This window comes from Capra hircus, chromosome 20 (genome assembly GCF_001704415.2).
Source record: "Capra hircus breed San Clemente chromosome 20, ASM170441v1, whole genome shotgun sequence".
NCBI lineage: Eukaryota > Metazoa > Chordata > Mammalia > Artiodactyla > Bovidae > Capra > Capra hircus.
The window spans coordinates 26029661-26042265 of record NC_030827.1 but is presented as its reverse complement, the minus strand read 5'-3'; the positions used below and the strand labels follow the sequence as shown (position 1 = coordinate 26042265).

General features: G+C 40.3%; 1 protein-coding gene across 1 annotated transcript in view; it reads left to right on the top strand.

Moving 5' to 3' along the window:
- ITGA2 (integrin subunit alpha 2) overlaps positions 1-12605 on the top strand; it is a 109043-nt gene that overhangs the window by 90833 nt on the left and 5605 nt on the right. The window contains exons 24-28 of the mRNA XM_005694721.3: positions 2610-2712; positions 4475-4585; positions 5516-5620; positions 7812-7925; positions 10929-11018. Of these exons, the coding sequence (XP_005694778.2) occupies positions 2610-2712; positions 4475-4585; positions 5516-5620; positions 7812-7925; positions 10929-11018 (523 nt within the window). The remainder of the gene's footprint in view (positions 1-2609; positions 2713-4474; positions 4586-5515; positions 5621-7811; positions 7926-10928; positions 11019-12605) is intronic.

Here is a 12605-nt window from a genome sequence, read left to right as displayed (position 1 = left end):
AGAGCTGAAGACATATGAGCAAAGATGAAAAGAATGCTTCTGTATCAAGTGAGTTGCAAATGGCAAAAGCAGAAACTGTATCTCAAGTCATCCATCCCTGAAAAATTATTCAGTAGCTACAGATTTCAAAGGGCCCTCAGCTGCTAAAATAAGTAACTGAAAACAGCTGCAGCCGAAGAGATTGCTAGCACCACATTACCTAAATGTTTTCCTTCCTACCTATAATTCTACTTTCTCATCCTAAATGCTTTTTGTTAATAGAGCCTTTTCATCATTACATTCTCCCACCATGGCCAACGTTTTCAGTTATTTTAAGATGAAATAAATGGGACTTCACATTTACTAAATCTTAGCTATGTATTTTTTGTGGTGGTAAATTGGATTCTCAGAATTCTGATGTTTAAAGTATATCATGCAGTTAAAAAATATGGAGAATTATCAAGAATAAAGCTAACGTGGTTCCTAAACCTACCATCCAGATAATTTGTCTTAATATGTTTTTAAAAAGAAAGATGTTAAATGTGCATGGATAGATAACCCAGACATCACGGAAAAATGCACGATGAAGAGAAATTATCCCTCCGATCTCCTCTTGTCATTTTGTAATGACTAATTCGGCTGTTTCAGAATATTTTCCAGATACAAGGTCTATCTGTCTACTAGGATATATGCCCCCCCTCCACACACACACTCACATACGTGCACATGCACACACACAGGCACACACACAGACACAAACACAGTTTAATTACTTTTTGGAAAAAAAAAGAAAAAAGTCCTACCGAATCCCAATTATTGAATATATCCCTTAGGAACCATTTTGATACTACATAAGTGTGCAATTATATTTTGCAATATGATGGGTGGAAATAGATGACAGTAGAATTTATTTCTAAAACAGGATCTGCCCCACTATAGCTAACTGCTAATATAAATATATTGATCAATATTTAAGTAACTGACGGAAGCCTTAAGGAACATGTATACTGTCATGTAAGAATTGAATCGCCAGTCTGACATAGGGTGCAGCTTGCTTGGGGCTGGTGCATGGGGATGACCCAGAGAGATGTTGTGGGGAGGGAGGTGGGAGGGGGGTTCATGTTTGGGAACGCATGTAAGAATTAAAGATTCTAAAATTTAAAAAAAATAAAAAATTAAAAAAAAAAAAGGAACAAATGAAAAAATGTTGGATCTCTTTAAAATGCAGAAACAGAGCATAATAATTAATTTAAAAACTGGCCATACATAGGGGCTCACGCAAAGATCTAAAAGGCACATACAGCCAGCCTTTCTATTTTATTTTTTTAATTAATTTTTATTGGAGTCAGGCTTTCTGTTTTAAATCCCAGTCAGTTTTCCCATTTTCCATGTAAGGCTGACAAATCATTATTTCCTCTCGTAGACATAGCCTTGACAAATACTACATTTATTTAAGTGCCTTTGACATATTTTCCTTTTGAGAATTTTGGGGAAAATTCGAATGCATAAAAGAGAGAAAAGGCAAGATTTTCAGTAAAGAAACCAAAGGACCCTATCTTGAAAATATCCAGTCCAATTTTTTTTTTTAGGAAATAGAATCAATGTATTATAATTAGGATAAACTGTCTGATGCCAATAAATATTGCTTCTCAGACTCCTGCCCCTGCTATCTGCCCTCTACCCCCTAAGGAAGCTGCCCTGGTTGGAATTCAGCTTCAGATTCCCAGAAATGAGTGAAGAGAGGGAATGGTTTTCAGTTACATTTCAGTCTGGGTGGTCCTATGCAGGTTCCCTCAGGCCTGGTCATTTTTTCACTTGCAAACCCTACTCAGCAGCCCCAAGCAAAGACATTCAGTTAGGCCATTACCTCTAGGTCTAATCTATTAACAAAACTCCTGACTTAGCCATCTTAGAAGTGGTTTCTGTGGTCGGTGGTGGAGACAGATGGACCTACCCCGATTCAGACCAAAGCTTCAGAGTTGGCTTGAAACTAAGGATTGTTGTCATTGTTTAGCCATTAAGTTGTGTCCGACTGTTTGCAACCCCATGGACTATAGCCTGCCAGACTCCTCTGTCCATGGGATTTGCCAGGCAAGAATACTGAGGGAATGAAAAAATGTACACCCGATTTCACAGGCATCCAGTGATCAGTAGTGCAGGAGCTAATGCCTGATATCTTATTATTGTGTGATATTTCAGCCATTAGACCAAGTGGAAAATCCTCTGCCTTATTAATCTGTTAGTCCAATCAATAAGACCCCGGTGTCCACTGTATTAACACAGCAGTCAATATAATAGCAATCTTGCAAAGAGTTTCACTCCAAATTCTAAAGTAATACATTTGTACTTATTTTAGAAACTTACAACTGATATATGCATCTATATATACAACTGATGTAACACAAAGAATCTTAGCAGAATGATCACGAAGGGGAACTTGTTTTAGCCTTAGAAATGTATACTGAACTTTAAGTCCATAACAAATATTTGTTTTCCGTTAATGTTTTGTACCTAAATGTGAATTCTTTCACTTGTAATATAAGCTGGAAGATATATAAGTAAAAGAAATATTAAACTTCAAGAGCAATAGCATAACTAAAATATTCAGCTTTACAAATATCATCCAACAGATCTACCAACATAAATTTTTATGAAGTCTCCTTGGATGGGAATGTTTCTTCTGTCGTGCACAGTTTTGAAGATATTGGTCCAAAATTCATCTTCTCCATTAAGGTTGGTACACCTGTTACAAGAATGGGAAGTCAGGAGAAAGGGGGCAGGGGTGGGAATGAGGGCAGGAAGAGAAGAAGAAAGTAAAACAAAGTTGAAATATGCCTGCTGCTGCTGCTGCTAAGTTGCTTCAGTCGTGTCTGACTCTGTGTGACCCCATAGACAGCAGCCCACCAGGCTCCCTCATCCCTGGGATTCTCCAGGCAAGAACACTGGAGTGGGTTGCCATTTCCTTCTTTAATGCATGAAAATGAAAAGTGAAAGTGAAGTCGCTCAGTCGTGTCCAACTCTGTGTGACCCCATAGACAGCAGCCCACCAGGCTCCTCTGTCCATGGGATTTTCCAGGCAAGAGTACTGGAGAGGGGTGCCATTGCCTTTTCCGTGAAATATGAAATATGCCAGTGGTTCTCAAATTTGAGCACACATTAGGATCACCTGAGTCTTGTCAAACACATGTCACTGGGCTCCATCTCAGTAGTTCTGATTCAAAAGGTCTGGGGTGGACCTAACAATGTGCAGTTCTAACAAGTTCCCAAGGGATGCAGATGCTTCTGGGCCAGGTGCAATTCTTAAGAACCACAAAGATGGGCCATCGATAAGTAAACAGCTGGGCTTTGTATTGATACATAGTTTTGTATCCAGGGTAAGGGATAATTGGTGTATTTTGAAAGCAAATGTTGAATATTAATCAACAGAGTATTAACATAAAGCTACTACTGTGGATAGAGTCTCTGCAATATAATGCCAATTTATGCTTAAAAACCACTTCTGTTTGAGAAGCTCACCATTTGTATACAAATATTTACTTTGTACAGTCATGCTAAGTAGTATACAAAATATTTTTAAATCAATTTCTATTAGTTGGTAATTATTAAAGTTTGTTTCCAGTTATATAAAGAGAAACGAATTTGTGAGAGAATATTTTATAATGACATTACATAAACTTTGTTAAATAAAAAGGAAAGAATCCATCCACCAGCCTGTCATTTTCTTTTTGTACATATTCTACTAATCTGTCAAATGGTTACAACTCTATAATTTGGTGATAATTTATATTCTTTAAAAGTCCTTAATGGAATCTTGATTTGTGACCCAAATTTATGGAATTTACAAAATGTGCATGGTATTTGGCAGTTACTTCTTTAATGAAACATTTAGTCAATTAGTAGTAACAATAAAATAATATTCAAAGACATATAATAAGTATCAGCCTTTGTATGAAATACTTTATATATGTTAACCCATTTAATTCCCAAATCAGTTATTAGATTGGTAGGATTATTATTCCTATGAGTGTTCTTTAAAATGTCTAACCCCAATAGGGCATGAGCCCTGAACAATTAGGACAGACTTCCCACCAGTAAGAACAGAGGCTATACCTGTGCATGACTACTGAGTTGCTGACTATCTTTATTTTGCAAATGAGAAAACTGAAGCGTGAAGGGGTCAAGAATCTTGCCTAAGCCCCGCTGTTATCAGGGGCAGAGTGGGACTTCATGCCCTGACAGGCCAAACCCACAGATGGCAGATGTTTCTAACCCTCTCCTAAGTCACAAATTATGTACCAGTCCCAATCATAGATGTTGAGATTTTAATGAGAGATAAAACACAAGGACTCAAAGAGTCCATAAAGTAGTGGCTCACTTTCATAGGAACTCAATCTATACTTAATAGTTGCCCGTCATCAACCCTGAAGTTATTGATCATTTTCCTTGCAATGTGTGTCTGATGGAGCAGCAATAAGACTGTGTCCTTACTGCACAGGTAACAACAGGAAGTGTTCCAGTAAGCATGGCATCTGTGATCATCCACATCCCTCAACACACCAAAGGCAAGAACCCGCTGATGTATCTGACTGGGGTGCACACAGATCAGGTAAGGGCAGCCAGACTGCCTATAGAAATGCACACCTCCCATGTGGAAACACCCCGAGGTGGGGTGATCATGCCTGCCATCTTATAGACGAGGAACTGAAAAGATTATCCCTCTGCACTCTGGGTGCCAGTTAACTAGCAGTTAATTTCATGTTAGAAGCAGGATATCGTCATCAGAAATGTCTGAGTCTAGGGATTTACAGATAGCAGAAATTGTTATTAGCACCTCGTTCTGATCAGGTGAAGATCTGACTTTGTCAGAGCTCTGTTTATAGAGAAGTTAGCTGGCTGGGAAGTGAGAGGTTGAACCCATGGTGGGAGAGTAGTTGGGCCACATAGCTGCAGTCAGTAGCTTGGTTTCAAGCTCTCAGTCAGGGCTTTTGTCTGGTAGTTGTCCACTCTGGGTGCTCATTTAATCACCTGGCTCGTTTTTCAAATCTGTGTGATTCCAAGGCCTACCCCAGGCAATTATACGAGAATCTCCAGGGCGAAGGCTCTAGCACTGGTGTTTGCCTTTTAAGGGCCATCCAGGTAGTTCCGACATACTCTAGCCAAACGCCATGATTAGCGCTTAGCTGATGCTACAGCAGCAGTACTTCTGTGGTGTTCATAGGTGACCAGAGGGAAGCAAAAGCCTAAACTGTTCCACAGGAAAGAACCCGAGTGAAATCACTCATAGTCAGTTGTTATTGCAAATTTCTTTCATCACATATGGACTGTTAAGAACTGGTGCCACACCATCCAGCCACATCAGAAGGATTTGAATCAGAATTACAGTGGTGATGTCCAGAAGTGTGGCCAGGTCAGCACAATGAAGGGAATCCTGGGAGCCCTCCCCTGCCCCAACATGGGACAACAGGATTTCCTAACAAGTCGAAAACATCATAAACCATCTTGCTTCTGAAGACCAATTTGATGTCCTTCTTTGTAGGCTGGTGACATCAGTTGCAAAGCTGAAATAAATCCACTAAAAATAGGACAGACGTCTTCTTCTGTATCTTTCAAGAGTGAAAATTTCCGGCACATAAAAGAATTGGTAAGGACAGGTTAATGGGTGAAATTTCCTTGGGTGATTCATTGTTTGTTTTACCTGGAAATTGAGGCACTTCTTTTTCCCTGCCACCACATATGTGGGAGAACTTTCCTGTTTTGCCTTTGATGGTCTGTGTAAATCAAGAAAATATACACTCAAATCCAGGTTATTGGCATTATCGCTTATGCCATTATTATAATTTCATGAAATCAAAAGGACCCCATGTCAGACTAGTTTTGTGTCGGGCATGTTGGAAACACTGCAAAGAGCTGGGCATGTATGCGAGGTAAAGCCTCTCTCACCTTCTCCACAGAATCACTGATGTCTTTATTGAGCTGTTAAATTTGACTCTCTGACGACCCTGCTCTGCTTTCCATATTTGATCATATCCTGCTGCGCAGCTATATTCCACTTTCTTTGGGAAAGAGGCTTGTCTAGTGTCTAGCATGGTGCTTGGCACATTATTAAGTATTCAAATACATAAACATTTAGCAAACAATAAGATCAACCTAGGGCTTCCCAGGGGGCTCAGTGGTAAAGAATCTGCCTGTCAAGCAGGAGACATGGGTTCGATCCCTGGGTTGAGAAGATCCTCTGGAGAGGGAAATGACAGCCCACTCCAGTATTCTTACCTGGAGCATGCTATGGACAGAGGAGCCGGTGGGCTGCAGTCCATAGAATCGCACAGTTAAACATGACTGAAGTGACTTAGCGCACATGTACAAGGTCAACGTCAGTTCTCCTTTATGAACAACATGGAATTGCTCCTGTTTTCCTTTCATTGCTATTGTTTTATTTCATAAAGGATGGGAAAACAGGAAGCTAGGAGAATGAAACAGTTTCTTAAGTAACTATAGTGTAATTACAGTGTAAATGTGGTCTAAATCTGAACAGAGATATGTAAAAATGCCCAGGAGAAACTCACCTCAGTGTATGCCAAAATATGATACTGCTTAGAAGTTTCCATATTTTTGTGAATATGTTTGATTTTGTAAAAATGGCAACTTCCAATATAAAGCAAACGGAACACAAAAAACTGCAAAGAAGAAACTAAAGTTCTTTAGAAATTTAACAGCTGACCACTTAACACTTACTGAACATTCTTCTTTATAATCACTAATCTGCAAATAGGCACATGTATAATGTTACATATAATGTTACATAAATGGACCTTTTTTCATTGGCCCATATATCATAGATCTTTTAACAGTCTTTATTTTTACAGTAGTTTTAGGTTCACAGCAAAATGAGTTTAAATTACAGAAATTTCCCATATACCCTTGCTACCACATACCCACAGCCTCCCACACTATCAAATCCCCCCTATTGACACATCATAATTACCCAAAGTCCCTGGTTTACATTAGGTTTACTCTTGATGTATAGTCTATGAGTCTGGACAAATGTATAATGACATGGATCACAATTATGGCATACAGAATAGTTCACTGCCTGGAAACTCCTTTGAGCTACACCTATTCATCCCTCTCTCCTCACTAACCCTTCCTTGGTAACCACTGATTCTTTTAATGATGACTTTTTTAAAACTCAAGGAAGACATCTTTATCATGAGGTTACTAACTAAATGGTACTGAATTTTGTGTATATACACGAAAAAGTGAACGTGTTAGTCACTCAGTAGTTGTCTGATTCTTTGTGACCCCGTGGACTGTAGCACACCAGGCTCTTCTATCCACTGGGATTCTCCAGGCAAGAATTCTGGAGTGGGTTGCCATTTCTTCTTCTAGGGGATCTTCCTGACCCAGGGATCAAACCCAGGTCTCCCACATTGCAGGCAGCTTCTTTACCATCTGAGCCACCAGGGAAGCCCTTTGTGTATATATATTCAGTAATAAACTAGTACACTGTCGATAAACATGAATTATTTCATTTTTTCCCCTCTTAGCAATAGTAGTGCAATAAATAGGCTTGCTGTATTTTTCTACACTCATTTATGATTATTTCCTGAGGCCCTCCATACAGATGGGAAATGGTGGGGCAAAGGACATGTACTTCTTACATTTTCAGGCAAAGTGCCAGAATCTCTAGAAGGGTTATATAATAATTACTCATAGTTCACAAGACTGCCAGTTTCCCTAGATCCTTCCCTAGGTTTTATGTCTTCGTAAAATTTTAGCATTTCTTTTTTTAAAGCTCATACTAACTTCTTTTATCATTGACTCCAACCTGAAAGAACTGTAGAACCGCTTCATGTAGTAACATCACATGCTGGCTGAGAGACCTTCAGGTGAAAGGAGAATACTTCCTTAATGTGTCCACCAGGATTTGGAATGGGACTTTTGCAGCAGTGAGTATCAACTTTATTTATTGGGTTTATGGATAGCAAAGAAATGTAAAGCTTCATTGTAAGTTCACACCTCTTGACAAAATTAGCATTCTGGCTAATGTCAGCTATGCCCAGTGGCCCAAAGCAATCTTACCTTGGAAGGTAATATGCTTCCATCCCTTTCCAAGGCTTGCCCAATCTGGCTGTGCCTCTGAATCCCCTGAGGTGCTTGCAAAGCCTCTGCTTCTTTTGCAAAGCCTCTGCTTCTTAAGACCCCAGGCCCACCTACCACAGCAGAATTCCTGGAGTGAGGGGCCACCTTCTCTATCTGCCTCCTCAGGCTCTTCTCTGACCTTCTGGTCTCCTCTGCCACACGCAAATCGAAAAGCATGCACATCTCAGCGTCATTCCTGGCACCCCCAGGTGGCTGCTGATTGATCTCAGACCACCTGGAGGGTGAATCTGACCTAAGGATCTGTCTTCCTAGAGCCAGATAAACACTCTGCTCTCCTGTTCTTACCCCTTCCCTCATGAAATCTCCAATGTGCTTACAATTTTTTTTTAAAGTCATTTCAATCTCATGAAAAGTTCAAAGAAAGTGCCAGAACAATGTCAGGGTGTTATTCCATCAGCACGTGTGACTTGGCAGTAGTGATATCTGCTTCCAGTAGAGATTTCGGAAGCCAGAATTTCAATCTGGCTCAGAAACTGGAAGGATAGACCAAGCTCTTTAAATATGAGTACATAAGCAGCGAGTTGTTCATTTTACTAACACTGGCTCTAAGGTAAAATCTCCAGGGGGCCTTGCAGCTCTAGGTGATTTTTAAATAAATAAATCAGTCCTCAAGGTGCTTACCAACTGTATCCTATTCCCTATATTCCAACCACTTCATGATCTCTCCAACAGACCCCATTCCCTGCTGAATGTTTTATGTAACATTGGAGAATTAGCTCCCTCCAAACTTGTCCCTGGAACAAGAATATAAGCAATATTCTTGGATAAAGAAATAACAGAAGAGCTGTGAAAGGCAGGGGAAAATTTGCTAGAGAAGTGGAGGAGTGAGGAGTTGGGTTTTCTGCTTGTTTGCTTTCTTTCAGTCGGTTTTTTTGTTAGTTGCTTTCAAGCCTTCAGGATGCTTCTAAATACAGTAAGAGGCAAAGCAGGCAGTTATGCCACCATCCCAGCTGCTACAGATTGGTGCTGGGTTTTACCCATTGGATCTTGGCTCCTTGGATTTGAGGAACAAATGTTTTCATAGTAATCTTTGCCAGCTGGGAAGGAAAACCATTGCAAATCAAAAGGCAATCACTCCAACTCTGTAAAATGCATTTGGTTTTTCTCGTTTGTTTAAAGCTACATCATTTTAACTGTAAGACTTTTTAAAGTACCTTCCTAAGGTTTTCTGAAGCAGCAGTTTCATTTCTGGGAGCAAAATTTTGAAGCAGTGTATTATTTATGCTGAAAAACACTCATGGGAATTACTGTATATCAAGGCTTATACATCTTCCTCCTTCATGAAAGGTCAAATGTTTCTTCCCACCTGGTTTTCAACTATTTCAACAGCCAAGTGGATGTTCAGACCACCTAGGAGACCCAGTCTGAAATAGGAGTCCTATTTCCTGTATTAGAGCTCATTAATATACCACTTTTTGCCCTTTTTCTGGGCAGTGTAAGTCAACATTCCAAAGTAATTTCATCACAAAGTGATTGCTCAGACCTCCAAATCAATGGCATGTTGGCTGCTCTTTGTAAGGAAAAGGCTGAATGCAAGCAAGCGTGACTTCCCTCTCCTGGGTATGCATGGTACGCCCACCTCTTCTTGTCAGCCATGCAGGGGACTGTGCGCCTGTGCAAATGGCCAGACTTGGGAGGGCAGATGTATCGATGCTGTAAGGAAATGCTTTCACCGGTACTCTACAGGGACTATGAAGTGAGCGTTCACTAAACTGTTACTCCTTTTTTAATTTAAACCATTGTCAGTACTCTTAATGTTCCCCAAATAATGCATGTTTGAGGGACCAGTGATCAGGGTTAACTTCTGCTGCAGTCTTCCATCTTGAGAAAATTAAGAAGACTAATCAGAGACTGAGCCAGTGGAAAAGAAATAAATTGCTCACTTTTTGGATATGCATTCTCTTCTTCTGGCTCCCAGATATAGTTTAGCAAATTACCTCATGGAGTATATTGAATCATGTGCCCTGGTAACCAGAAAAACTCAATCCTAGTAGCCAGAGCATGGGAAGGCAGTTCTCAAATCCAGGCATTATATTTCATCTCAAAATAAGATCAGTCCCAATATTTGATTACAGAGAAAATAACACAGTGGTAGAGCATAGCTTTTTCTGAAGTGCATTCAGGAGCACATGCAAAACTATTTCATTTGTGGAGGTTACTAATAACATCACCATAAAATGTATGTCCTTCCAAATGCCTGCCCCAAATCCAATATTTCCGTACAGATACTTAAGAAATCTGAAGTTATCACTGTTATATAGCGCTGACATGAGGTTTAAGGTGTCTGCCACTGACATCTGTGGTCTTCAAACAGTATTATTTTATACATGTGTACCCAGAGGAAAAACTCTCTTTTTTCATCTGATTTTCTATTTCATTTTGTGACTTAGGCAAGCATAAAAGTTTCAATTTTCTCTCACGTCAGAAACTTAAGTTTTTAAAAGCCTAAACTGTGATCTTTCCCAATTAAAAACTTCAGTTCTAAACCTTTGTTTTTCACCCATTTTCAAGTTAAGAGTCGTCTGGAGAGACATTTTAACAAGCTGATATCTAGACCCCACTCGCCAAGACTCAGTTTAATTTGCCACTGCAGGGCCCAGCCACCCACACGGCTTAAGTTCCTGTGTGGGGTCCTGTCATATCAGTGATTTAAGCACACAAAGATGTTTGAGTCTTCAGAGTTGGCACTTGCTCCAGTCACTTTCCACAAGGAAATAAATAATGGACATGTTGTTTTATGCATTAACTTCTGCTAGGATAAAAATATACTCTTTATTTTTATGTTCCAGTCGACTTTCCAGACAGTGCAGTTGACAGCAGCTGCAGAAATTAACACGTACAACCCTCAGATATACGTGATCGAAGAAAACACGGTCACGGTGAGTGCTCATATCCCTCCCTGTGGGTCGTGGAGTCTCACAGGCTTTCCATTTCTGACAGTTTATAGAACAGTCATTCTTCTCACCTACCTGTATATACAACTATCTTAGTGAAACTCTAAAAGTCTAATGTTTATCATGTTGAGTTTTTTTTCTTTTTTCAGGCAAGGATTTATTGGGGCCCCTGCTTTAGCAGGTGGGGAGCAAGAATGAGTTAACAGATTCCCCTGCTTACTCGCCCACTGAGAGGGGAGCTGTTTTTTCTTATATGGGGTGAGGGTAGAGGGCTGTATCCAGGGGTTGGGCTGGAGGAGTGGCTCAGGCGGTTTGCCCACCTCTCTGCCAGTGGTGTGTGCAGGGGGCATGTTGAGCTTTTGACAAGGGTGTTTGCTACTCAAAAAAGCCCAGCTGTGTACTTGTCCTACCCCATGTCCCCACATTGGCAAAGTTGGATCAGACATGATGATCCCACAGAAGGCAGGATGCAAGGGGTTCCATCTGGCTGTGGCCCCCTTCTCGCTGCTCCAGCCTCAACCAACACCTCGGTTCCTCCTTGCTGCTCATGCTTACACTAAGTAGTCTACATCCTAGGCCATGAAGTCTAAGTCATGCTCGTTTGAATCATACATAGTATTTCAGAGTATTTTTAAGTGCTGAAGTATGCTTAATAAATAAGGCGTTTATTAGAGGGCTTTTTTTTTTTAAAGTAGTACCCCTTACAACTGACACTGTATGACACATCCATTCATTAGATCTTCAGTCTAGAAAACTGTAAATGCTTCTCTTGAATAAAAAAAAAAAAAATTTGGCAAAGAAACATATGCTCACAGAAGACAGAGGCTCACTGTTCCAAGAGCTGGCATGGGACAACCTTCCTTTGCACTGGAACTCTGCTTAGAATATGCTGTTTAGATATAGCGGGATTTCCATGCTCAGTGAATCTGCTGGCAGAGACCTGGGCATTTTCCTCCCAATGCTTTTGTTAGGAACTGGAAGCCAGTTCAAGACTCTGCCCCCAAGGCCAGCCTGGCAGCTGGCCTCAGTCCACTGCTGCAGCCTATGGACTTGGCTAAAATGCCAATGGCCTTGTGAACCCCGGGCCTCTCAGTGCCTGCGAGTACAGCTCACAGCACTGCCGTTCCACTACTGTCCCAACAAAAATGAAGCATGCTTTTCTGCTTCTGGTTTAGGACTGTCAGGGAAGGCCCACACCCTATCTTCAGAGGCTGGAGTGTGGAAAGACAGAAATGGAGCCAAAGGAAATGTGGGATTCAAAATCAGAGTGCTATGAATTTAGCCTGCGGGGTTGGGGAAGGAAATACTATACATATGTTAAAAGTTCATTTCAGAAGAATGCAGTATTCAGACAATACCTGGACGTCTGCTGAATTCTCTAAGAAAGCTGCACTGAATAAATGTGTTAATGAAAAGTTTAAATTAACATCAATGGACCTTTTGGGAGATTTTTCTTTTCATGGTCTTCTCTGCTCAATACTGATAATAGAGGCCAGCTACTGCTTGTGTCTATAAAAATATTTTTTTAATTCAAATACTATTTTAAATAATTTTTAAATAGTTTTTGGAATC